Genomic DNA, 27,038 nt, shown 5'->3' on the forward strand with positions numbered 1-27,038 from the left:
GACCTGGCTCGGAGCAGGGCAGCAGGACTGGGGAAGGACTGGGAGCATCCGGGATGCGCCGCCTCCCGTGCACACACAGCAATCACTCCTCCAAATTTACCATCCTTCTAGTTCTCATTTAATGATGTGTATCAAGAAAATATGGTCTATAAATTTATAATACGTACATATATAATATGACACTATTAATCTGTAACAACCAGAGCTTTATACAGGAAATCCCATCACTGTTCCTGACCCGGTGCATAACCCACCTTCAGAGGAACTGTGAGCAACAGGAGAGCCTCTCCCTGCTTCCCAGGGCTGGGTCACGCTGCCACTGCCATTTGGGTCTCTGGAAGCCTCTGGCAGGGGCAGTTACCACCTACAGCCAGACCCCCAGTCCCAGCAACAGGCGGGTCTTGGGGAGCGTGTGCTGCTGGGCTCATGGGTACGTATGGGCAGCGTCAGCGGCTCCTGCGACGCCTCCGGCGCAGCCGCCAGCACGCTCTGAATAACCACACCAACAAAATGATTAAGCCACAAAATTATTAAAAATATAAATAAGCATCTGTCATGGCTACGGAAGCAGGAACGCCTGGAGCCGGGACGCGGAGTCGCTCCGGCTTCACCCTCTGCGCGCAGGGCTCCGGGGATGAGGCTCCTGTCAGTGTCTTACACAGGAGGCAGACGGACACTAATGCGCAAGGGGAGGAGCTGGGGGTGGAGTTCGGAGCAACCATCAGTCCCCAGCGGCCTCAGGCTTTGTCCCCCCACCCACAGCCCCTTGCAGCTCCCTGGTGTCAGCCCCAGCCGGTCCTCTGCCCGCTGCAGAGGTCTGACCTGGCACCCCTCCTCCTGAACCTTGCTCAGTGCCTTTTGTGTCACCTCATCTGATTTCGTGTCAGTTTCTGAGGACACACTCTGACCAGTTTCCCCACTATCCCAAAGGTGGGATGCCAGTGTGGTCCTCGGCTCAAACCACTGCTCAGCTCTGCTCAGCTTTGCTCCTCGGTGCAGCTCTGCGCCGCGTCCCACCCGACGCCAGGGAGCAGCCAACGTCCCCACCGTGTGCCAACACAGCCCAGCACCAACACATCCTGCTCCAGAGACACCTGCCAGGACGGTTCCCAGTGCCAGGGAGTCTCCAAAGGCACTCCATGCCAGGTGGCCTCTCCGCAGGGGTGAGCTCTTTGCTGGAGGGTTTGGAGGGGCTCCTCTGGAGCGCAGCCGTGTGGGTAACAGCACAAGTTCCAGCACTGACAGGCTTGGACAAGCTGCTTCCAAACAGTCACAGGTTGTGAAGGGGCACGTGGAGACCCACCGCATCAAGGAACAGCCCCCAGGACTCTGCTCTGGCAGCGGGGATTTGGAGAGGGCTCCAGCACTGCTGGCCTCAGCGAGGAGGAGGAGGAGAGGAGGAGGAGAGGAGGAGGGGAGGCAGCGGGGTCTGCGCCCACTTCAGGCACCCAGGGTCATGTTGCGCAGCAGCCACTGCTGGGACCGGCCGTTGCCACACTCCCTCATGGTGGGGACCATCTTGTCGTCCTCTGACGGCTCATCCAGACACTGGTTGCTGTTGACGTGCCTCAGGGTGAGCTTCTGCAACAGAGAAGGGGGAGAGCTGCAGCAGGACAGGGACCCCTGAGGGGCAGTAAATGCGGTAGCACTCCTGTTTCAGTATCACCCCAGTCACCACACCAGCCACGAGACCCGTGCTCATCACTGGCCATCATGTGTATGGCTCTAGGAGCCCCCTGCCCCGGTGCCCACTGCCCCATGGGGTGCCCAGCTGCCCCCCTCAGCCTGGGGTGAGTGAACCCAGCAACTAATGAAGAGAAGTACAAAGAGGGTGCAAGGAAATGCGGCTCCAAAGTAGCAGCACTGGGCATTACGGTGCTCAGGCTCCAGCAGCACGTTGCACACTGGAGCAGGGGAGCTACGTTTAGATTACTCATTAGATTAACATGACCCTGAGCTGACAGCTCCTCTGATTCCAATGCAGCTCCTTACCTTGGGACAGGCTTCTCTTCCCACTGCGTGACACTGTTTGTCTGGGAAAGGGGAGAGCCAGGAAGGGACACAAGGCATTAGAACTGGTTGGGAATAAACCAGCACCGGTTAGAGTGCTGGGAGAGGATGTTCCCAAAGAGGTCTGGGGAAGCAGGATGGGGCTTGGGAAAAACAAGGAGACAGGCTCACAGCTGAGCAGTGCCTTCTCCCTATCACACCCCTGGGATGAGCAGGCTTTGCACACTGAACCGCAGCAGCGAGGCACACAGCTTACACATCCCGGCCACCGAGCGCTGCATCTGCCCGCTTACCGGTTCCTTTCTGGTCCTTCAGATCCCAAAAGCACTGCCAGAGCTGTGTTACACACCAGTCTGTGTGTGTGTGTGTGTGTGGCTACACACGGTCAGCAGCTGCGTGTCCGTGCGCCCCACAGGTGGAAACACGCGGGAGGCGGGGCTGCGCAGCGCGGCGGGACGGCCGCGGTCCGCGCACGGCCGGGATCAGGCTGCAGCAGGACCGTGCCCACCGCCAGCCCAGCATCCCGTGGCAGAGCTGGCAGCCCGGCTCACACAGGGCTGGCCCCAGAGAAGCCCCACATACCCCATCAGAGCACAGCGCTGACTCCACCGATGGCTGTGCAAGCTGATTGCAGCCTCTGCTCAGCTCCTACCCCCGCGGTTTAGGGGTCAGGAACCCTCCCTCCACGGCCCTGCCATGGGTTGGGCAGATCTGACAATCCACAGGGGTTATAACCCTGCCCTGATGTCCAAGGCAGGCGCTGAAATCAGGGCTGAGATCTTGCTCCCAGCTTCTCTGCTGGAGCCAAATTCCCTGCCAGGGAGCACGTGGGGCAACAAGGACGAGTGGCAAAATTCTGCAGCCTCCTGGACTAGGGAGAAGGATGGATTCCCCCCCAGGCAGGAGGGAGAAGGATGGATTCCCCCCTCAGCTGGAGGGAAGAGGATGGATCCCCCCCTCCCCAGCAGCAGCCCCCAACCCAGATCCTCAGGGCAGCAGTACCACACATCTCTTCTTACCCAGCACAGCTCCCGGAGCCGTCCTCTCCTAGACACCCATGAGCACAAGGACTACCAGAGTAAAATAACCCCCACAGGCAGCATTTTAGGAACCTGGGTCCCTGACGCAACCTCACTGCTAAAAATCACCAGTTCTGGAACTCTGCAGGAAAAAACAACCCCCAACCCAAGACTACTGGTCAGAGGTTCAACTACACTGCTGGGAAACACTGATGCTGCCAACAAGCGCCCAGGTTTCCCTCCCCAAACACACCCCACGGCCCATCCCAGATCACTGGGGTGTGTATTAACACTCCTCACTGGTATCACAGGTATCCTTCCAACAGCTCCTCCCTAGAGATGGGTTCCTCAGCTCAGAACAGCCCAGCTCTGCGATCCTGAACGGAACACCCACCGACACGGTCACGAGTCACCGCTCCGTACGGGCTCTGCGAGGAACACAACGGGTTTTCCTCCAATTCCCAGGGGAAGGGATTAGCAGCGCTGACAGAAGTAGCTTGGTTACTAAACAGCTCTGCTCCGAGCATCGCTGATTCGTCCCTTACGTTGTTCTAAGCACAATTAAGCTGCTCTCAGTTCCCACTACAACCAGCAACACAACCAAGCCCAGAACCACTGCCGCCGCCTCCCTCAGCTGTCCCCTTCCAGTCAGCATGTCACTTCCCTGCCCTCGTGGCCAAGAAGGCCGATGGCATCCTGGGGTGTGTTGGAAGGGGACATTCACACCCGCCTGGATGTGTTCCTGGGTGAGCTCATCAAGGGGATCCTGCTCTGGCAGGCTTGGACTAGATGATCTCCAGAGATCCCTGCCAGCCCCACCAGCCTGTGGAAGTGACTTTTGCCAAGCAGCACAACACTGTCCACAGCAGAAGAGGCACCAAGGACACGAATCCCGCCCTGTGAGGAGAACGTGGGCAGGGCAGGGCAGGACATCCCCCAGGACTGGCTCTGCTGAAACTCTGTGTTGCCTGCCAAGACCCTCCAGTGTGAGGGGTCTGCCCCAAGGAGAGAGGCTTCACCCACCCCAAGGGGCTGTGCTGGGAGCTGAAGGGAACATCCTTCAGCTGGGGGCAGGTAAGAGGTGAGGGTGAACCCCAGCTCACGTCCCTGGGCATCTGTTACCCCATCATTACCCAGCACATTGCCCAGCACAACTGCCCGGGACAGAACAACAGCCTGAGCAATCCCTGGATTCCCTTGGGGGTCAGTGCTTGGCAGTTATCTGCTGATGGCTTGAAGCCAGCTGTGACTCCTATCTCTAGGCCTGAAACACATGAAACCAGGCACTTTCAGGGTGAGCATTTCGGAAGGATGAGGCAACTGGTGTGATTCTGGGTCACGGAACAGGGACCAAATCTCCAGCTACTGCAGACAGTACCCATCATACTGACATGGATAGATCAAGGTAGCTGAATTCATCTGAAATTAGTTATAATTAACAATAGTTACCAGTAACTACTACTAACATAGATACCACCACATACCTGCACAACCATCTGAGAAAGCAAGAAAGGAATTCATTTATCAGGCAGGGAACAGAGACCCGTTTCTCTGGGCAGAGCTGAAACCATGATACGTTACCTCTGCTTTTCCATACCAGCCTCCCATGGGTTGCTAAAGGAAATAGTCAGTGGGGCTGTAAAAAATGTTTCTAAAGACTTCCAGCCTTGTGTAGTTTCTTAGCATCCACGTCTGCAAGGGGCTGCCGCTGCAGACCTCCACCGTGGGACCGTGGGTGCCATCCTCTATCCTGCTTAGTGTCAGGCACGACTGGGTGATGATGTGGAGAAATGTATGGGTCTGCACGACAGAGAGAGGGGAAATGTGACATGGAACTGGCAAAGACAACGACAGAGGAAGGGAAAAGCAACAGGCTGATGGATGGGGTGGAGCTGAGGCACTCCTCTGGGCATTGCTAACCTGTGCTGCTCACACGCACCTGTGTGGACGTAAACAGCCGTGTGTGAGAACCAAGCTGGAGGTTCACAACCATCACTCTCCCTACTCTGCTTCAAGGGACTGGTCCCACTGGAGCCCAGCTCGTTTGGCAGTGTTGAGGTTAGTGCATGGCAGGCCCCCTTCCCTGTCCCCACTGCTCTGCTCTGCTCCTGAGTGCCTGCTGCAGCAGCAGGACTCGTGCTGAGATCACAGTCCTACTGCCATCACATCCTGTCTGGAACAAACTGAGCCTCACCCAAGCATGGCTGGACCAGAAACCCAACGAAACCCAATGAGCTCACCATCTATGTATGAGGAGAGAAGGATGTTTTTGCCAACTACTATTCCAGCTCTTCCTTCCCTGTGCCAACACTGGGCAGGTTCAGACAGGGGAGCTCTTATTTCCCCAGACTCCAGCAGTTGGCACCCCACGACCTCAGGTGCCTCTGCAGCCAGGGATGCTCCTCCCACATCCCAGCCTGGCTGCCACCCCCTCCCCTGTCCTGCTCTGTGCCTTCAGCTTGGGAAGAGTAATGCACTGGTAAACAGGCCACTAAGAACATCAGGAACAAGTGTCCTTATAAAGTCACTCTGAGTAAGCAGTGCCAACATCAAGCCTTGTTCTGGTTTCACTGTGCATTATTGCTGTGTGTCCGCTTCTGTCTGCTCTTCTTTTAAAGGAAAAGAGAAGCACAGGAGTAATTGGAAGGGTGAGGCTCCCTCCATACTCAGTGTCTATCACATGCCTGAATTCAGTAGGTTCCTCACAGGGGTATAAATAGCACCAAGCACTCTTTTGGGAATCGGACCAGACCCTCTCTCTGTGCTGGCTTGAGAAAGTCATCAGCAATGGAAGCAAGAGATCCCTTGCCCCCTTAAACACCACTGCCGAAGGAGGTGAGCAAAAAGCTGTAGTGTTTTCCCTACTTGTTTTCAGGGACTTTTCAAACATGCAGTGACAAGGCTGCAATTTGTAGGAATACTCAAACTTGGGGCCCTCATCTCTTATGGTGGGAGTTCCCTTGGTTACACCGAGCCCCATAACTTCAGGCTGAGCAGCAGTCCTGAAGTCCCTGGCTGCTGTGAGGATGCAGATGATGAGAGATGGAGGCTGTACCTAGGTAATTACCTTCTTACAAAGCCGGGTTTGATGCGATGAGCAGAGGGGACAAGGGTTCTCCTGCTTCCACTGCCAGTGAGTTTCAACAGCTGGCCCAGCCTGGCTCAGCTACCCAGGTTCAACCTGCTGCCCAGGACTTCAGTCTGACACGATGGCCCTGGGTCTGCAGACACCTACACTCTGTGTAGCCTGAGACCGGGCAGCGGCACCAGACTACACGAGGTTTGCACGCTGGAGCAGTATCTACACACAGGCACTACGGCACGGCTACACAGCACTGCCAGAGCAGCGAGCAAGGTGTGCTAGGGCTCTAGGGGCTGTTACCCAACTTACCTCAAAGCTGTACTCCCATTTACCGACGTACTGAGGGAAGGGAGGAAGAGAGGAAACTGGGGTCAGACAGTCACTCTAGAGACAGCTCCCCAGACCCTCAGCTCCCCATGAATGCGGGTTCTGCACAACAGTAAGTACGTGAGATCAAACCCCGAGGTCGTTACTCAGCCATGAGGAAATGAACCTAATTACCACGAGATGTGATGTATTTCCAGCCTTATTTCTTTTCCCTGAGGTCATTTACACATGCAGGAATCTGCCTGGACATCATGGAGCAACACGATGGGAGCCGCTGGGTAGGTGAGCACAAACCTGGATGCGCCCCACACAGCTTCCCACCTCATCCTGATGGATCTGCCTGGCAGCTGAACACCAGCTGTACACAACTCCAGGAGAACAGCTCCACCAAGACCAGTGCCCCAGCACGGGGAGAAGCAAGCACACAACACTGATCAGCAAAACTGGAATACCAGACAAGCAAGATCACACGCTAAGGGAGCAGCTCTGGCCCATCACAACTCCTGGAGCTTTCTCTCCTGATCCACCACATCATTTCCCACCCCCATTCCCAAACAAACAGCATTTCTGTGCTACGAGTATCTTATAAACAACCCATGGATAGGAAGCCTGGGGAAGCTGGGAGATTCTAACTTGGCACATCCCACTGATGCAGCTGATTTATGGAGCTGCCCCTGCAAGGTAACGGGCAGCTTGGGAAAGGGCTGGGAACCTTCCTGTGCTGCACAAGAGGGAGGGAAGAAAAGCATTAAAATTCAATAATGGATTATGGAAAAAAAAAAAAAGAGAGGAAAAATCCCACAAATTTCGTGTCAGGATGTAAAAACATCCAGAAAAAACCTGTTTCAAAGTGCATAAACTACTCGTGCCTGAAGTGCAATGAGCCACACTGGGCACGGCGAGGGCTGCACGGACTCGGGCACCCTCCCCTGAGAGCTCGGTGGGGTTAAGCTTGCTGCTGCTCCTGTGACAGTGGGTTTATCTGGTGTTCCCTGTGAGCCAGAAGATGCCATCCTTACCCAGTGTCCCCTGTGAACCAGGCGATGCCATCAACACCTGGTGCCACAAGGGCCACTCTTTAGGCTGTATAAATATTCCCTACCAGCACTGGACTCTCTTTTTCACTCCTACAGGGAGCATCTGGAGTAACTTATCCTGTCAGGTAACAACAAAGCTGCAGCTCAGTGAAAACTGCCCTGGAAACAGCAGCAGAATGAAAGGTTCAAGCAGCCCTGTGCAAGCCTGGGGCCAGCCCAAGAAGACCCCCAGCCCTGGCAGACCCCCCCAGCCCCAGCAGTCTCCCCTCAGCCCAAATAAAAGCCAGACCCATGGAACCATCTATTCAAACAACAACAAAACCACTTCACAATCACAGATGGTTTTGCCTCAGCGTGTTTGTTTTCTTCCCAGTGGGATCCATCATCTGGGAGCCACGATGTTCCTTCCATAATGTGTGATCCACTTTGCCTTTTCAAAGTTTCCATCTGTCTCCTTCCCTTCAACGAGGTTTTGCAGTGACAAGACCTGTGGCAAGCTGCTAATCGTTATTATCTCCTCGTTAAGCTGTTGCTTGATGAGAAAGTATTTAAACTCAGTTCTTCCGTGTGCCGGCGCTTCGCAAAAGGCATGCAGAAAGGCTCCCCAAAAGGCTCCCCAAAAGATTCCTGCCGCTAAGCAGGAAGGTGGGTAAGGCACCGGGCTGGGATCAGGTGCAGCACAGGCAGCAAAGCCGCTGCCCCGGAGCCGCCTCGGATGAAGCCATGAAGCGCTATTTCCTTTTTACGAGCTCCACCTAACGGCTGGCAGCGCTTCTGCACAGCCCTGGGAAGCTGTGATCCCACTGGGGATCACACACACCATCAGGGTTTCTCTGCTCCACAGTTCCACAGCAGGACAAGATGCTTTTCTCTTACTATAACACCTTAGGGACACCCTGCTCTGAGAAAGGGCTGATACCTCTGCATGAGCATCACTGTGTAAAACCACACGTTTCACAGCAAAAGCCTGAGCTGAATGTTTTCTTTTGCATCCACTGTTTCTTGCCTCATTTAAAAAGCAGAATTATTCAGCCACAGAACACTGAGGTGTCTGCAGGGAATCTGGATCCATTGTACAGCCTCTCCTGTCCCATGGTCATGGCAAACAGGACAGGCACTGGGATATGAAAGGTGATTATCATAGAATCCCAGACTGGTCTGGGTTGGGAGGGACCCCAAGGGTCCCAGAGCTCCAACCCCCTGCCACAGGCAGGGACACCAACCTCCAGGCCTGGAGCTACACAAGGTTGCCCAGGGCCCCAGCCAACCTGGCCTTGAACACCCCCAGGGATGGGGCACCCACCCCCTCTCTGGGCAGCCCCTTCCAGCCCCTCACCTCTCTCTCTGCAAAGAGCTTCCCCCCAATATCTAATTTAACCCTCCCCTCCTTTAGCTTTAATCCACCCCCTTGTCCTGCCATTGTCTGCCCTTTTAAAAGGCTGATTCCCTGTGAGTAAACCCAGTTTAAATCTGGAGTTGATAATCTTGAAGAGCCAGAGGAAATAAACTGGGGAAACTGCAGCTGGGGAGGAAGGAAATCTCATTCTCTGCTCCACTTGGATGAAGGCACAGAACGCTGCCCTACGTTCCTAAGGATGCCAGCAGTGCCAGCTACCACCAATGGGCTTTTACAAACAGCGACTGACGTTTTCACCCCTCTAGCAATGAGCTCTGGCAATGGTGTTTGAAGCCGGGAGGTGAGCGCGAGGCCTGCGCAGGGCCTAGGCCGCGCTGCAGCACCCCGGGCCTCAAGCTCCCCAGCCCAGCCCTGCCCCGGCTCGAGGGCTGTGGGTGCTCCTGGGGCACCTCGTGTACCTCCGCATCGTACTCCCAGAGCTGGTTCCCCCTCATGTGGTGGCACTTCAGCATGATGACGGGGCCGTTCAGCCGCGACACGTCCAGGCACAGGTCGTCCGTCCGGATCTCTCTGTCAGCGGTGTAAGAAAACACCTGGAGAAAGAAAAGAGTCGCAGAGAGAAGGAATCAGCAGGAGGCCAGCCCAGTGCTGATGGGGAACGAGCGGGACTCTCACTCCAGGGGAGCAGAACTGGTTTCTTCTCAGTGCTCTGAAAGGGCTTTTCCAACCTCGTGATTCTGTGATTCCCGCTCAGTAAGAAAACCTTCTGGTGGGACCCTGGTTACCCCTCTAAACACCTTCAGCCAAACCTGTTACTCGCTGGCAGAGCACCAGCCTCACCTCCCTGCTGCTGTGCCATGACAGGAGTGATCTGATCAATGGGGATCAACAGCTGAAGGGTGGGACACAGGGGGACATGGGCAGCCTCTGCTCAGTGTCTGTGGGGACAGGACAAGGGGCGATGGGCTCAAGTTGGAGCACAGGGAGTTCCCCCCCAATGTGGGGAAGAACTTCTTGCCAGTGAGGGTGAGGGAGCCCTGGGCCAGGCTGCCCAGGGGGTGTGGAGTCTCCTTCTCTGGAGAGATTCCAGCCCCGTCTGGACACCGCCCTGTGTGCCCTGTCCTAGGGACCCTGCTTGGGCAGGGGGTGGGACCCCAGGGGCTCTGGAGGAACCTTCCAACCCCCACAGCTCTGTGATAAGAAACACATTTGTGCTTTCTTCACCTCCCCAGAAGCTCCTGTGGCATCCAGCCCTGCTGAGACTCATCAGGCTGGTGTGGGTGGAGAAGGGCAACTTCTGTGGCTACCACCCTCCAGAGCCTTTGGGACTGGCCATACCCAGCCCTGCTTTAACTCCAGCTCAGTCACAGAACAGCTCTGAGGTTTTGCTACTCCAATGGGGTTTTTTTTCACCCCAAAGGAAGGTATTTAAACCCAACCAAACCCACCAAGACAGCGTGTCCCACAGGAGATTATTAACTCCGATCAAGGGTCACTCTTCAGTTTACTGGACGACCTGAAGATTTGCCTAGCTTGGAGCTCCTGAAAACCACATGGGCTTCCTTGTGACCCCTCTGGAAGTAGGGATCACATTTATTTCTAAGAGAGATGTTACAGCAAGATCTGTAATGCCATGAGCACAACAGTCCTACGAACCAGCAAATGGTACAGACACCACCAAGCCAGAGCTGACATCCCGGCTGGGGAAGTTCATCTACAACTTGTGCTGGGTCTCTAAGCACCAGTGCCAAGAATTCATTTCTCCTGGTGCTCAGCCCAAGGAGAGAAACACTGTAATTCAGAGTAATTCCCCATAATCCAGAGAAACACTGTAATTACCCACAGCTATCACAGATTGAACCCCAGAGTGGGAACTACACAGAATGGTCAGTGAAATAAAAAGAAGATGGAAAAAAACCTCTGGCAGCATCTTCTGGGGATGGATACGGTCACTACAGCAGGACCTGTGGGAGCACCTCAGCTCAGGGAGGTTTAAGGGTTGCCAAGGGCGTTCCAGAAAACAGCATCCATCACGTCCAGAAAACAGCACTGGGAAACAGGCTGGTGTCAGCCCTGCACAGCGACAGCAAGCATGCCTTCCCAACACCCCAGACCCTGTCCCCCCCACCACAGAACCCTTTGGCCCCCCCTCCACAGAACCCTTTGCTCCCCCCACCACAGAACCCTTTGTCCTTTCTAAACCACGGCTGCTCTGTCAGGGCCTCGGGTGCAACCTGTCCTAGGGACCCTGCTTCAGCAGGGGGTTGGACTTGATGAGCTCTGGAGGTCCCTCCCAACCCCTATGATGCTGTGATGCCGTGTGATTCTTTCCAAACACTCCCTCTCCCAGGAGAAGTGCCACACACACACGATGCCATCAGCCTGGGCAGCTGGTGATGGGAGACCAGGAGCTCCGAGCTGCGTGGGGAGAGGTTTGTTGGGAAGCAGCAAATCCCCTCCATGCCCAGGGGACTGGGGCAGGCTGTAGAATGGTGACAGGTCCCACAGGCTGTAGCTGCTGCCCAGGCCTTTGGCACCCACTGGGACCCTGTGTGGGAGCTGTGGGGCTGCCATCACAGCACAGGATGCTGAGCACCAGCCCCATGCTCACCTCTGCGCCCCGGCTGGCACTTTGTTACTCTTACCAGCATGGGAAAACCAGCACAGTACTCATGTAGTGGGAACATCTCAGGAGGGAAGAGCAGCCCCTTCCAGCTACAGTCTCAGGCTTACAGTTGTCTTCACATCACCAGCCTCCTTGCTAGGGAAAGCAGCCTTCCCACTCCTGCTTCCCCTGGCTGCTCCCTCAGCTCAGACCCAGCAGCAAAGCAGACGGTGGTGCAGGATCCACACAGGTGACTGGTGAAGCAGGGAGCCCCACAGGGCCCTTCACAGGGCTCCCCAGCCCCCCTTCTTAATACCCCCCTCCTGCCTGTGGGGGGTGTGCTGATTTGGGTATGGTTAGGAGCAGTGGCTGGATGCTCCCATCGCTGCAGAGGCAGATGACATCCCCATGGCAACGTGCTGAAAGCCCAGCTGGTGTGCCATGGGGGTGTAGGCAGGGAGAACAACCATGTCACCCTCACCCAGCCCATCCAAAGGGGCTCCTCTCCTCTCAAGTACCACAAAACCAGGAGTCAGCTGGGGGAGGGGGTGGGGGGAGCAGAAAGACAGCGACTGCCACAAGTCCAGATGGATTCCCAGGGCGAATCAGCGATGGGGGACGGAGCAGGGGCTGTGCAGCAGCATCCTGCCTGCACACACCCTCCGTGGTGGAGGGCAGCAGGCAGCAGCAGCCTGGTGCTGCTGGGACCTCAGAGCTGTGCCAGGCTGGCACCCCATCCAGCAGCCACACAGCAGCCTCCCTGGGTAACAAACACCCCTGATTACAGGTTTATATTGCAAAACCCAACTATATCCCAAGGAATCAGCTTTGTTAATTTCAATCCAAAGCATCTGGATATGCAGAGTTTACTGTTACTTACACAGGGAGTGGACACAAAGTGGTACAAAGAGCTCAAGGGCTGCCCCCCACATTTTCAGGCCTTCCCCACATGTCCCAGACACAGGTGAGACATCCCAGCCCCAGCATCTGAGTTCACACCCAGGGAAGAGCTCAGGCTGCCACAGAGATTCTGCATGGTCATTTTTCACACACGTGGTTTGGAAACAGATGAATTCAGCCACAAGTCACACAGACTCTCTCCCATTTTGTATGAAAAATTATTTTTCCCCCAGTGCCAAAAGATATATTACAATTAACAATCACATTTTCCACCAGCAGCATCCCAACCTGCCAAAGCCCTGCCCTGAGCAGCAGGAACTCATCCCATATGCTCCCTTGGATACTTCCAGGCTGATGGTAGGTACCAGCATCTTTCCAAATCTGCTGTGGCTCCTCGAGCTTTCTGAGTACCACAGAGTCACAGGGATTGGAAGGGGCCTCCAGAGCCCCTGGGGTCCCACCCCCTGCCCAAGCAGGGTCCCTGGGACAGGGCACACAGGGCGCTGTCCAGACGGGGCTGGAATCTCTCCAGAGAAGGAGACTCCACACCCCCTGGGCAGCCTGTCCCAGGGCTCCCTCACCCTCACTGGCAAGAAGTTCTTCCCCACATTGGGGAGGAACTCCCTGTGCTCCAACTTGAGCCCATGGCCCCTTGTCCTGTCCCCACAGACACTGAGCAGAGGCTGCCCATGGCCCCCTGTGTCCCACCCTTCAGCTCTTGATCCCCATCGATCAGATCCCCTCTCAGGCTGCTTCTCTCCAGGCTGAACAGCCCCAGCTCCCTCAGCCTTTCCTCACAGGGGAGATGCTCCAGGCCCTCACAGAATCTTCCAGGTTGGACAAGCCCCACCATCAGCTCCTCAAACCCTGAAGCTCAGAACCTCAGAGCTGCTGGAGCTGCCCCTTGGATGTTTGCTAATTGCTGCTGTTGATTGTCAGAGTGAACCAAGACCCCTCCATCAAAGCCACGTTAAGGGAAGGCTGAAGAGCATCCCTGTTCCCTCACAACATGTGCCACAGGTCCCTGGGACAAGCTCCTGCCATCCCCCCCAATTCCAACCCCCTCCCCACAACCCCCCGTGTTCTGCAGAGGGCAGGAACCCCAGCCAGGGGAAGCTGCTGCTCCTGAACTGAACCACCTGGGGGGACTTAAAGCCACTGCTCCCCACACTGAGGTGACACAGCAGCAGAGGGAGGTGTCTGCTGCACAAATAACCCCCTTTCCCCGGGCTCATCACCTCACCTGATTCCCTCCCATGCCATGGCAGTTGAAGATGCCCACTTTTTCGTTCTCCTTGCGGCCCATGTTGTCTAAACACTGGTTGGTTTCAACATTCCTGATCTGCAGAAAGAGAGAGATGAAAGTTTTCTATTGAAAAAACATTAAAATACCTGTAAATGTCTTAGTTGTGCAGAAAAAACCCCACACTGCTGCAAGGGAATGGACTTTGCCTGTGCATTTAACTGTAGGGATATACCCTGTTGTAAGTGAGCCACGCTCCCAAAAGGGAGTGAAGGTAACTGCCAAGAGCTCCAGGGGCATGAGCCAGCTTGTGGACAACCTTCCTCCTCTCCCTCATCTCCTCCAGCATGGCCCCTTGACCACCAGAGCCACCACAGGCCCACAACTCTGCTCTAATGATTAGGTCCAAGGAGAAGCCCAGCTCCCAGGACAAGCCCAGCCCCCAGGACAAGCCCAGCCCCCAGGACAAGCCCAGCCCCCAGGACAAGCCCAGCTCCCAGGACAAGCCCAGCTCCCAGGACAAGCCCAGCCCCCAGGACAAGCCCAGCTCCCAGGACAAGCCCAGCTCCCAGGACAAGCCCAGCTCCCAGGACAAGCCCAGCCTTTTTTTTTAAATCACCTTTTCTCAGCATTTCTTCTCCACAGGAAAGGTTTGGGGTTGGGGTTTCTTGGGGTTTTTTTGCAATCCCTTGATTTATTAGATGAGTAAAATAAAATAGGTGACTTGGAAACTCACTGATGATGCTTATGTCTTGTGTTTATAAAACAAGCCCTGTCTTGCACTTCTTTTGCCTTCACTGTCAGTGTTATATGATTACAACGGGAAGAATATTCAGTATTTGCCCCACCTGGCACATTCAGTGGCCACCCTGGGGCGTGTTTCTGTCCATCTAGGAGCCTCAAGTCCAACACAGGCAGTGTGTAGAAGTTAGGTACTTTATTTCAGATGAAATAAAGGCCTGGCAGCCTTCAGGAACACAGAGTCACAGGGGGTGGAAGGGCCCCCCAGAGCCCATGGAGTCCAACCCCCCTGGAGATCACAGAATCATCCAGGTTGGAAAAGCCCTCCAAGATCATCCAGCCCAACCATCCCCCTACCACCTCTGTTACTCACTAACCACCTCCCTGAGCACCCCATCCAGCCTCTCCCTGAGCACCCCGAGGGACGGTGACCCCAGCACCTCCCTGGGCAGCCCCTTCCAGTGCCCAACTGCTCTTTGGGAGAAGAAATGTCTCCTCATTTCTAACCTGAGCCTCCCCTGGCACAACTCACAGCCATTCCCTCTCATCCTGTCACTACTTAGGAACCATGCCTTCCCCAAAAAGCTGGCAGTCCCTGGACCAGGCTGCCTGGGTAGTCCCCATCCCTGGGGGGATTCAAAGGACTTGGAGATGCCCAGGGACATGGGTTAGTGGTGAGCTTGGCAGTGCTGGGGTAACAGTTGGGCTTGGGGGTCTTAAAAGTCTTTTCCAACCCAAACAATCCTTCAATTCTGCAGGTTGTAAGTAAATTAAGGATGATTATCCCAAATCTGCCAAAATTACCCACTCTTTACCACTGTTGATGCTACAGAAAAACACAGAATCCACTTGCACAGGATAAGTTTGGGGCTCAGTGTTGGACACTCATTACTTTGAGATCGTGCAGTGTTAGAGAATCACTTTCCTGGATTTATTATCCCACCTCAGCCACCAGCAAACCCACAGCTCCCCCCCAAGGGAGCTGAGCATCCCTCTCTCCCACTGGAGCAGAGGAGCAGGGTCACCTCCTGGCTGAGCCCCCCTCAGCCCCCAGCACACCCCACAGGGACTGACGATCCCAACACGTGGGATGGGGAAGAGGAGAGGGAAATGACTCAGAAACACACTTCTGAGGCTTCAAAAATTGCCCAATTACTGCTGAGCTTCAGGTCTAAAAACCCACTTTCCCACTCAACCAGCACTCAGCAGCTCCCACAGCCAAGTAGGAGTTTTAGTTCAGAGCCTGAACTGCTGTTTCCATGGAAACTGAGGCAGTGATGGAAAAATAAGGTGTTTTAATAACTCTTTCATTATTTCCACATACCTTTATTTTCCAGCCTGACGGTACCACACAAAAACTTATTATGTGACACTTGTTGGCTGAGTTATTTCCTTGCTGTAAAACCCCATTTCACCTCATTTTGTCATAGTCAAACCAGAAAACCTACCATGGCCCTTATTTTCATCCCAATTGCAAGTCTCAATAGTAAATTACTCTCCTGGATGTAAAAGAGCCATTTGATTGCTATTCTATCCTGAGTTATCTTTAAACCAAACCATTCACCAGCTTGTAAAAGTCAGAGTAGGTACAACTCAATCCAATATTCATAAGGGTGAATTAGCTGAGATTGAAAGAGACTTTGGTTCTGGGTGGTACTGGAATCCTTAGTCAGCACTGCTCAGCTCCAGGCTGCCTTGCTGGGGGAACAGCATCAGTACGAGCCAGCAGTGTGACCAGGAACGCCAAGGGCATCCTGGCTTGTGTCAGACCCAGCATGGCCAGAGGGTCTGGGGAGGGGATTGTGCCCCTGGACTGGGCACTGGGGATGCTGCACCTGGAGTGCTGGGTCCCCAGCCCTGGGGGTGTTTAACAGAGGGGAGATGAGGGGCTCAGGGATCTGGGTCAGCACAGGACAGGGATGGTTGGACTCCAGGAGCTTAAAGGGCTTTTCCAGCCTGGTGACTCTGTGATCAATGAACAAAAAATGAAAAGGGAAAAGGAAAAAAAAGAAAAAGAAAGGGTTTTTCTACTCTGCATGTGAGTGATAGATGATGATGGGTAGTTTCCTTTCCTTCTGTAACTATTTCAAAAGATCAGTCACAACCCTCACTGTTCCAACACTGAAGAAGAGAAATTATTATGAAAGATTTAGAGAAAACATGACCTGCTCCAAATAGAGGGTAAATACAACACAGAGAAGGCACACAAAGACTTCTTTAACAGGATCACAGAATCATAAGTTGGAAAAGACCTTTGAAGATCATCAACTCCAACCAATCCCATCCTAAGCTAAACCAGATCTCTGAGCACCTCATCTCCCCTCTGTTAAACACCCCCAGGGCTGGGGACTCAGCCCCTCCCTGGGCAGCCTGTGCCACAGCCCCACAACTCTGCCAGGGAAGAACTTTGCCCTCCCAGCTGAGCTGACCCTGCCCTGGGGCAGCTTGAGCCCATTGCCCCTTGTCCCATCTCCTGGCCCCTGGCTGCAGAGACCATCGCCCACCTCTCTGCACCCTCCTGGCAGGGCAGGGGAGGTGGGGAGAAGGGCTCCCCTCAGCCTCCTCCTCTCCAAGCTCAACACCCCCAGCTCCCTCAGCTGCTCCTCAGGGGATTTGCCCTTTCCTTCCTCCAAAGCCACTTCACAGAATCAGAGAATCACAGAAGTGCTGGGGTTGGAAAGGAACCTCAGGAGACTGAGTTCAACCCCCCACATGCCCTCCCTGGTGATGCCCCATCCACACAGCACCCTCAGAGCTCCAGTTCCTACCTCACCGAGTGAGAAGTAGCGCCGTGGGATCTGGGAGTCGGGGTAGATGTTCTCCAAGTACCAGGAGAAGGGTTTACACTTCAGGCTTTCCCGCAGCGCCTTCCGGATGGACACGTCACCATAATCCACCTTCACCACACCTGGAATGGTTAGGAGAGCAGATGGTCAAAGCAGAGCTCCTGTGAGGCTGCAAGGCACGAATCACAGACCCAGGTCTCCTGTTATCCACATCCTCTTGCTGGAACTACAGCACAGCAGCACCCAGGGAATGCCCCTGCAGCTCCTGCAGGAAATAATCCAGTCAGCAAATTGAAATGCTTAGAAAATTACATAGAATCCCAGACTGGGCTGGGTGGGAGGGACCCCAAGGGTCACAGAGCTCCAACCCCCTGCCACAGGCAGGGACACCAACCTCCAGGCCTGGAGCTACACAAGGTTGCCCAGGGCCCCAGCCAACCTGGCCCTGAACACCCCCAGGGATGGGGCACCCACCCCCTCTCTGGGCAGCCCCTTCCAGCCCCTCACCACTCTCTCTGCAAAGAACTTCCCCCTAATCTCTCCTCTCCCCCTTCCCTCCTCCAGCTTCACTCCAGCCCCCTTGTCCTGCCAGTCTCTGCCCTTTAACAAGCCCATTCCCCTCCTGTTCCTGGGGTTCCTTCAGGGACGGGGAGGCTGCAGTGAGGTCCCCCCACAGCCTTCTCTTCTCCAGGCTGACCCAGCCCAGCTCCCTCAGCCTCTCTCCATGGGGAGCTGCTCCAGCCCTCTGAGCATCCCCGTGGCTCCTCTGACCCCTCTCCACCAGCCCCACATCTTCCTTGTGTTGGGCCCCAGCTCTGGCCACAGGACTCCAGCTGGGGAGGGCAGAGCAGAGAGGGACAATCCCCTCCCTGTCCCTGCTGCCCCCCCTCTGCTGATGGAGCCCAGGATCCCATCGCCCTTCCCAGCTGCCAGAGCCACTGCTGCTCAGGGGGAGTTTCTCATCCACTGTGACACCCAGGTCCTTCTCAGCAGGGCTCAGGGATGTTGTAACTCAAACTCCTCCTCAGTAACATCTGCACAGGAAATAGATGTGTTTTTTTCAGCAGGTAATTTCTAAATGTCAGGAACTGTTCCCAATATTATTAAGCTGCTTCTCTATCCCATTGGCCTTTTGTGCCTTTCTCTGAGTTTATTAGTCTGAAAACCACGGATCTCCAGGTAATTCTGCTGCAGACAGGAGGAAGTTGGGTTTTGGTAATTGGGGCTCTGAAGCTGTTAACTGTCAGGGCACGCTCATCCCCCCAGGTCTCCCCTGGGACCTGACTAATTGGATTTCTTAGACCGTGTCCTGAGAGGAGGAGGATCCATCGGCCGCTCGCAGTGTTGTGTTCAATGTGTCTCTTGGCATAATTAGGCTGCACCCCCAGTGATTAGATTTGGGGGAAAAGTCCAGGTACACATGGCTTTCTTGAGGCTGGCTGCTTGTAAAGACACAGCTCCACTGGAGGAGAGTGGAAGCCTTAGATGTGTCCAACATCAAGCCATCCCTCCCTTTTCCCGTTTTCCTCCCTTGCCCCTTTTCTTGCCCCTTCCCTTGGGTGTGGGTAAGGATAAAGCCCTTTTCTCTCTGCCACCCTTGAATTCCAACAGGAATCCCTCGATTGAGCCCCAGACTGAACAAGAGAAACGAAACCCCCCAAATGTGAATTATAGTCTGTCCAGAACATTTTGGGTTGGAAAAGGGTTAATTTGTCACACAGTGAGAGGAAGGATTCCTGTGGGAAGAACTGCCCTGGTTGCACTGGGGTGTGGGGAGGCAGCACGGGTTTATTTTCAGCCTGGAGAAGAGGGGTCAGCTCTCTGTCTGGAGCAGGCTGGGATGGGCTTGGGAACCAGAGCCAGGGGACAGGAGATGGGCCAAGGGGCAATGGGCTCAAGCTGCCCCAGGGCAGGGGCAGCTCAGCTGGGAGGGCAAAGTTCTTCCCTGGCAGAGTTGTGGGGCTGTGGCACAGGCTGCCCAGGGAGGGGGCTGAGTCCCCAGCCCTGGGGGTGTTGAACAGAGGGGAGATGAGGTGCTCAGGGAGCTGGGGCAGCACAGGACAGGGACGGTTGGACTCGATGGGCTTACAGGGCTTTTCCAGCCTTGTGATTCTGTAAGAGGATGCACCTGAGAAGGTGTTACACAACTACTCCCCAGAAACTCCCTGTGTCAAACCCCCAACTGACAGGAACCATCAGCCCATCAACATGTTTTATTTAAAGATTCCTTTCACACTTGCCTCCCCTGGCCTGTGCACACTCACACATGATTCTACCCAGTGTCCATGCAAGCTGCAGGCACATAAATACCTTCTCCACTCTGCTACCAGGGCATTTAAGATGCACATAGAGGTTTTTTTTTAATGCTGCTTTACATTTTGTGGCTTGCCAAGGTGTTTTCCAGGAGAGCCTCAGAGATGAGCACACACTGGGACAGCCCCAGGACACATGGATAACCCACACAGAAACCCAGCTTTCCCCCTTCCCAGCCTGTGACACACCTGATGATTGACTGAGATGTCCTGAACCCCTGGAAAAACCCAAGCTTGTGCAAACAAGCAGGTCTGCAGCTGGAATGAGCTGAGGTGTAACAACAGTCAGTTGTGTGGAGATGAAACACACACTCATATGGACAATAACACAGTCTGGGGGTTGCTTCTGGGGGATAGTGAAAATGTAAACTGATTCTGTTGCTCCAGAATGCAAATTGGAAGAAGGTTTGAAGAGGGAAGAATGGGAAGATAATACACAATATAAAAGCCATGTTAGCTTACCCAGTCTATGGCTATTCTATTCCACAGGCATTTAAAGTAATAATCCATAAATACAATGCAAAATACATGCATGCATGCAATGAGAGGATGAACACTGTGGAAATCAACTGGCTTTCACCAGCACTGAGCTGAAGCATTTGGGTTTTCATTAACTGCATCACTTTGAGGTATCAGTGAAACTGTTTGGAGTAAATAAAACTCCCCAGAATCATTTTCCATTCTGCATACAGATCTTTAAAAGAAAAATGCATTAAATGGAGCTACCAGTCCTGATTTAGGAAAAGCAAAGACCCAGCTCAAACAGCCTGCTGGGACCAAGGGACCACTGGAACTGGAGGTGCAAACCAGACACGGCTGGAGAGCCAGCACCCACCCTACACTGAGCTTCCCTGAGCACATCAGCTTATTAAAGACTCTTCATTCTGGGGGTTGTGCAGGGGAAGAAAAGAAATAACTGTTTAAAACTTCACGTGGGATAAGAATGGAATTGTCTCCAAGTCCAAGTTTTCCAGGTGAAGAGGTTGATTTAAATGATGGAATTAAGAGTGTGGAAACTGCCATGTAAGGGACATGAGGGCAGTTGTTGTCTTGTCCTCCAGACCAAGATGTTTTTAAGAGTTAGGTGCATGAAGTAAACCTCAGATGGAGACCACAGAGTGAGGCACAGAGAGTCACAAAACCCCTGTGTCCCATTCCATTTTTAATGTATCCACCTCATTAAGCTCATGCTGATGGAGGCCATAAGTATCCTTAGATAGAAACAGCCCCAGCTTTAACACAGCCATGGTGGGATTCTTCATCTACATACTGACCCACAAGATATCAGAATCATGGGATCCCAGCCTGGTCTGGGTTGGGAGGGACCCCAAGGGTCCCAGAGCTCCAACCCCCTGCCACAGGCAGGGACACCAACCTCCAGGCCTGGAGCTACACAAGGCTGCCCAGGGCCCCAGCCAACCTGGCCCTGAACACCCCCAGGGATGGGGCACCCACCCCCTCTCTGGGCAGCCCCTTCCAGCCCCTCACCACTCTCTCTGCAAAGAACTTCCCCCTAATATCTAATCTAAACCTTCCTCCAGCTTCACTCCATCCCCCTTGTCCTGCCAGTCTCTGCCCTTTAACAAGCCCATTCCCCTCCTGTTCCTCTGCTCCCTTCAGGGACTAAGTGGGTCAAAGAGTTTCCTACTTGGCTGCAAACTAACATGAGAACTGTGCTGAAAATAACCCACCTCGAGGTCTTTGGGAGAGGTGGAGCCTTAACCAGTATTTTCCCATTCCCATGCATTTTGAAAGCACTTGTGCTGTTGAGTCTCAGCCTCTAGAATGTATGTGTGCAAACATGCCTACACTTACCTACTCGTGCCTTACTACAGGTACACCTCCCTCTCTCTGGAGCAGCTTTACAGATGCCATTCCATGACCCTATGATCATAATACCACGATCAAAGCCTCTCTCACCTGGGGAAATGATATAGAAGAAGTCCTTAAACTCATCCATCCAGACCTCTGCCAGTCTCCTGTTGTTCTTGTTGATGACGTGCCCGGTGCCGCCAGGGAAGGTGTAAGGTGTTGCCTTTCGGAAGACGTGGCCAACGTGAGAGCAGGTGACAATCTCCAGGGAGCCTCCACACTGCCAGATCTGAGATTAAACACAGGGGAAACACTGGCTAAAACAAATACAAACCAGGGGGAGTTTACAGCAGGAGCAGGGCTCTGACAGGCAGGTTAGCAGCTGCCTCCTCATTTCCTGCCCCAGGTCACAGCTCAACAGGGAATGTCAAGCCAAAGTTTAAGGGAAGGAGCAGGGGGCACAGCTCTTGGTAGGAGGGGAAGTGCACAGACTCAGTGAAAGCTCCTGTGGAAGGTTCACCTGGCTCTGTGTCCTTAGGGAATGAAGAGACACAAACCAGCACCTTGGAAAGGCATGATGCTGCTGCGGGCTAGGTGTGGGGTAGGGATGCTGTGGGGGGGGTGGAATTTTCCAGGGTTTCAAACTATTTCAAAGAAAGGGAGAAGAGTTCTTGCTTTTATATACATCTGATCTAGAACTACATATATTTTTTCAAGTCAGAATGGTGTTCATGACCACCCTGAGAAAAGGCAGAGCAGATCTGGGTTCCACCATCCCAGACAGCGATGTGGAGTGGGAAGCAGAGGTGCTCTCAACATCACAGAACCACAGCAGTGAAGCCCAGATGTGAAACACACACATGCTGGTGAGTACCACAAGCAACTGAAAAAACACCCAAACTATAGACAAAGAAAAGAATTTGATGAGCTTCTCCAAGATCTATTTACCAGTAAGCTCAGTGCCTGCACTATGACTGCACAAGACTGGATAATCCTGCACTTTAATCCCTGTTATTAAAAGAAGTAACATCTTTTCCTGTCAGGTCTCCTGTCTTGCTGTGATACGCATCAGCCAGCACAGTAACAGCTGTTCTGCTACCCCCCAATCTTTCCAGGCTCTGGAAAGAGCCAGAGAAGAAGCTACAGAAGTCTGAAGGTCCACATGTGCTGGACCAGAGACATAACACAGGCAGGTGGGTGGACAACAGGGGCAGCTGGAGATCTCCATCAGAGGCTGACAGGGTTATGGATCATAGAATCACAGCATCACAGGGGTGGGAAGGGACCTCCAGAGCCCCTGGGGTCCAACCTCCTGCCCAAGCAGGGTCCCTAGGACAGGGCACACAGGGCGGTGTCCAGACGGGGCTGGAATCTCTCCAGAGAAGGAGACTCCACACCCCCTGGGCAGCCTGTCCCAGGGCTCCCTCACCCTCACTGGAAAGAAGTTCTTCCCCACATTGGGGGGGAACTCCCTGTGCTCCAACTTGAGCCCATGGCCCCTTGTCCTGTCCCCACAGACACTGAGCAGAGGCTGCCCATGGCCCCCTGTGTCCCACCCTTCAGCTCTTGATCCCCATTGATCAGATCCCCTCTCAGGCTGCTTCTCTCCAGGCTGAACAGCCCCAGCTCACTCAGCCTTTCCTCACAGGGGAGATGCTCCAGGCCCTTCAGCATCTCTGTCCCTCCTCTGGACTCTCTCCAGGAGATCCCTGGCTGTTTGATCCCAGGGAGCCCAGCACTGGACACAACACTCCAGGTGGGGCCTGAGCAGGGCAGAGCAGAGGGGGAGGATCCCCTCCTGTCACCTGCTGCCCACACTCCTCCTGATGCCCCCAGGATCCCATTGTCTCTCTTACCCACACAGCACCCAGCCCTGGGATTCACTCCTCACTAAGCTGCACCAGCAGCTCAGGCAACCACAAAGGTACCACACCAAGTTCCCAGTTGCTTATTTAGGCTCAGCCTAAATAAACAGTCTCCTCCTAAGCAGCCAGGACTAAAGCATCCATCACCTCCCAGTACTAACAGAGTTTCCCAAGCGCTGGGTGTTCAGACAGGAACACTGGTACCAGCCTTGTAATTAGAGCTGCTCCACACGGGCCTGAGTTACCATGGTAACTTAATGCAGATTTTATTTAATTAGGGCTCAGTCCTTCCCTATCATTTCATTAGCATGCTAAGCAATGTGCTCTGTGGGGAGAAGCAACGACAGCATCACAGGATCCCTGTGTGGAACATGTTGTGTTTGGCAGTGCAGGTGAAGCCTGGAGCTGATGGGTGCCAGGGATGCAGGAGCACGACTCTGACTGCAATCCAGGCTTCTCATCTGTGTCCAGAGCAGCCCAGGAGGACTCACTGGACAGGACAGTGACCCACGTGTCCAGTTTTAACTTGGGGCGTGCTCCTTCTGCTGTAGGACCAGTGTTCCCCCCTCCCAGGGCTGCCCTGCTCTCCCCAGCAGGAGATGATGATAGACCTTGTTCTCCAGCAGCACAGGTGATGCTTCAGGCTCTGTGATCCATGGGGTCCCTCCCAACCCAGCCCAGTCTGGGATTCTGTGACTCTGGTAAGAGGTTGATGTGTCACATTAAAGACCCCACACCAAACCAGCACAAACCCCACTCTGATTTTCACACTGACCGGTTCACAAACCAGCTGCTGCCACACCGTGGTGTGTCAGGCTGAAGGGGTCTTCCTGTCCCCCTCCCCTGAGGCTTGCCCCTTCTCCTTCCACCCAAACGAGGTCCCCAAAATCAGACACTCTCTCACCTGCAGCACTTCAGTCCTGCAAGTCCCTCTCTGCATCTTGCAGCCCAGTACACCCCAGTACACCCCACAGATCTGCTTCCCAGCTCCAGGGAAACGGTATTTAGTAAAAATACTCCAACCCCACTCCAGCATCACAGAGTTCACTGAGTTGAAGGGGTTGGAAGGGGCCTCCAGAGCCCTCTGGGTCCAACCCCCGTGCCACAGCAGGGTCCCCAGAACAGGTCACAGAGGTCAGCAGTAACAAACCACTTTGCATTCCCTCTGCCAGGGTTCCAGGTGCATCAGCAGTTCTGGTCTCAAAACTCCAGTGGGCTGGGAGGGCTCTGTGGGACTCACACACTGTGATACTCCAGGGACAGCAAGAAACAAGCTCCTGTATAGGGGTCTACCTACACCCAAGGAGTATTCCTAGGGGTCTACACACCAAAAAACCACAGAAAAACACTGAAATAAAACATTAATGCTCAGGAGAAGTGACTGTTCCCTTGTGTTTTACAGGGAAGTCAGTGGTTACAGAGAACAGCCTGAAAACGCTGCGGAATTCCCAGCTATCTTTAGAAATACCTGCTCCACAAAAGCCTTCAAAGAAGTTTCTGTCATTAGAAAACAATCCACCAGTGCTGGCTGAAGGGAAAAGATGAGGAGGGGGGGAAGGAAGGACAGGAGGATACCCCCATGATGTGCTAAGGGTACTACACAGGTATCCCAGGGCTTATTCTGCCTACTTACTTAGAATGTAGAAACTGGGATGCATCAGAGATGTTCAAAGTCATTTTCAACGTCTTTCCAAACAGTTCCTTACCCAAGACTCAGTTTCCCAGTGTTCCTTTCTGTCTAAAGGTCAATTACCAGATGCATTTCCCCCAAAGAGATGTCATTCCTGCCCTGGGGACAGCACACTGAGCCCCAGCAGAAACACAGCCCCTCTTCTGCAGGGGGAATCTCACCCCAGCCAGGACTTGCAAGTTTCCAAGTTCCAAAAAACTTCAGTTACAACATAATTTGATTTATTATTGGGGTTTTTTTTTAAGCTATTTGAACTCTGATCTTGATTTTTCTGGAAGAATCCCAGCCATAGATACAGCCTGGGAGAACAGCTGCTGGGGAGTGGTCCTGCTGAGAAGGACCTGGGTGTTAATGTGGATGAGAAACTCCCCCTGAGCAGCAGTGGCTCCTGCAGCTGGGAAGGGCGATGGGATCCTGGGCTCCATCAGCAGAGGGGTGGCAGCAGGGACAGGGAGGGGATTGTCCCTCTCTGCTCTGCCCTCCCCTCCCCAGCTGGAGTCCTGTGGCCAGAGCTGGGGCCCAACACAAGGAAGATGTGGGGCTGGTGGAGAGGGGTCAGAGGAGTCACAGGGATGCTCAGAGGGCTGGAGCAGCTCCCCATGGAGAGAGGCTGAGGGAGCTGGGCTGGGTCAGCCTGGAGAAGAGAAGGCTGTGGGGGGACCTCACTGCAGCCTCCCCGTCCCTGAAGGGAGCAGAGGAACAGGAGGGGAATGGGCTTGTTAAAGGGCAGAGACTGGCAGGACAAGGGGCTGGAGTGAAGCTGGAGGAGGGAAGGGGGAGAGGAGAGACTGGGGGGAAGTTCTTTGCAGAGAGAGTGGTGAGGGGCTGGAAGGGGCTGCCCAGAGAGGGGGTGGGTGCCCCATCCCTGGGGGTGTTCAAGGCCAGGTTGGCTGGGGCCCTGGGCAGCCTTGTGTAGCTCCAGGCCTGGAGGTTGGTGTCCCTGCCTGTGGCAGGGGGTTGGAGCTCTGTGATCCTTGGGGTCCCTCCCAACCCAGACCAGCCTGGGATTCTGTGATTTTGCTGGGCAGCACCTCACAGCCATGAGTGGGTATCACTAAGACAGACAGAGCATTCTGACATTTCCAAACAGCAATAAAAATCTTTCATGCAGTAAAAACCAAAGGACCAAACACCAGGCATCCCCCACACACCCTGAGAAGTTACATTAACCCCAGGCCTTGCACGAGGGCTCAAGCAGCAGCACCCTGTCCCCAGCACAGGGACCCTCCCAGCACGACTGAGTTTGTCCACAGAAAAGGAAGGAAAATGGGAATTACCCTAAAAGACATTTCAAGATTCTCTCCACCCCAGATATCCATTCCTGCATCGTAAGTTCCTATCTCTTCAAAGTAGTTTCTGTCAATAGAAAATAGGCCACCAGCCATAGTAGGGGTCCTAGTTGAAAACAAACAGAAAGAAAACAGAAAAGAAAGAAAAAAAAAGAAAAAAGAGGGAAAAGAAAAGAAAAAAAATACCTTTTGAAAGATACTGTGGAATTTGTTACTACAGAACATTTCACTACCTCAGACAGTTTTGACTATTAAACATATTCTAGGCACAGACTTCAACACAGACTACCAGCAGCAGCCATGGGGACTGGGGAGCAGAGGCTGTGCTGCCCCCCACCCCGGGCAGAGCTCCCCCCCAGAAGCTGAGAGCACTGCCTGAGCCAGGGCTGCATCCTGCCTGCAAAATCCCACCTCCTCAGATCCCATCAGGAGCATTGCAATGGTAAAGTGGATGGAATTTGGGCCACCTGCATCCTGAACAGGGGTTTAAATCCAATCTGAAACGCTTAGTGAAGAGAGTTCAACGCCTCAGCTTTGCCTTAGAGGGAGGCTAAATGTGCATAAAATTACCAGGCATAATCCCTTTTAACAGGATTATCAATCCTTACAACAGGCAAATCCAGTCAGAGTGCAACTCCTCTTTGTGCAAAGATGTCCCACTGCCTGTAAATCTCTGCTCTGGGTGTGTGTGGGGGGTTTCCAGCATTTCAAGCCCACACAAAGACTGCTCAGCCCCATGACAGAACCACTGCTCCACATTACTGCACCCTGTGCCCCCCCTGACACGAGGCACAGGCCCTGGGCTCGGCTGGTGAGGACCTCTGGGCACCTTACCATGGCTGGGATCAAGCCTTGCTGGGAAGCATCACTCCTGATTCTGCCCTCAGAGCAGGTGGGACTGGGTTTTGGGAACACATCACCCAGCTCAAGGCAGGCAGCTGCTGCAGGCTGAGGAGGATTCAC

The 27,038-nt window shown here is 54.0% G+C and overlaps 1 protein-coding gene across 1 annotated transcript in view; it reads right to left on the reverse strand.

The window, feature by feature from the left end:
- Positions 1-149: 149 nt before the first annotated feature.
- GALNT13 (polypeptide N-acetylgalactosaminyltransferase 13) overlaps positions 150-27,038 on the reverse strand; it is a 75,277-nt gene continuing 48,388 nt past the window's right edge. Inside the window, exons 7-12 of the mRNA XM_084265330.1 lie at positions 26,064-26,181; positions 21,340-21,520; positions 17,090-17,229; positions 13,581-13,679; positions 9,291-9,425; positions 150-1,581 (exon numbers count right to left, since the gene is read on the reverse strand). Of these exons, the coding sequence (XP_084121456.1) occupies positions 1,441-1,581; positions 9,291-9,425; positions 13,581-13,679; positions 17,090-17,229; positions 21,340-21,520; positions 26,064-26,181 (814 nt within the window). The 3' untranslated portion in view covers positions 150-1,440. The remainder of the gene's footprint in view (positions 1,582-9,290; positions 9,426-13,580; positions 13,680-17,089; positions 17,230-21,339; positions 21,521-26,063; positions 26,182-27,038) is intronic.

This window comes from Gallinula chloropus, assembly GCF_964237585.1.
Source record: "Gallinula chloropus genome assembly, chromosome: 5".
In the NCBI taxonomy this organism is placed as follows: Eukaryota; Metazoa; Chordata; class Aves; order Gruiformes; family Rallidae; genus Gallinula; species Gallinula chloropus.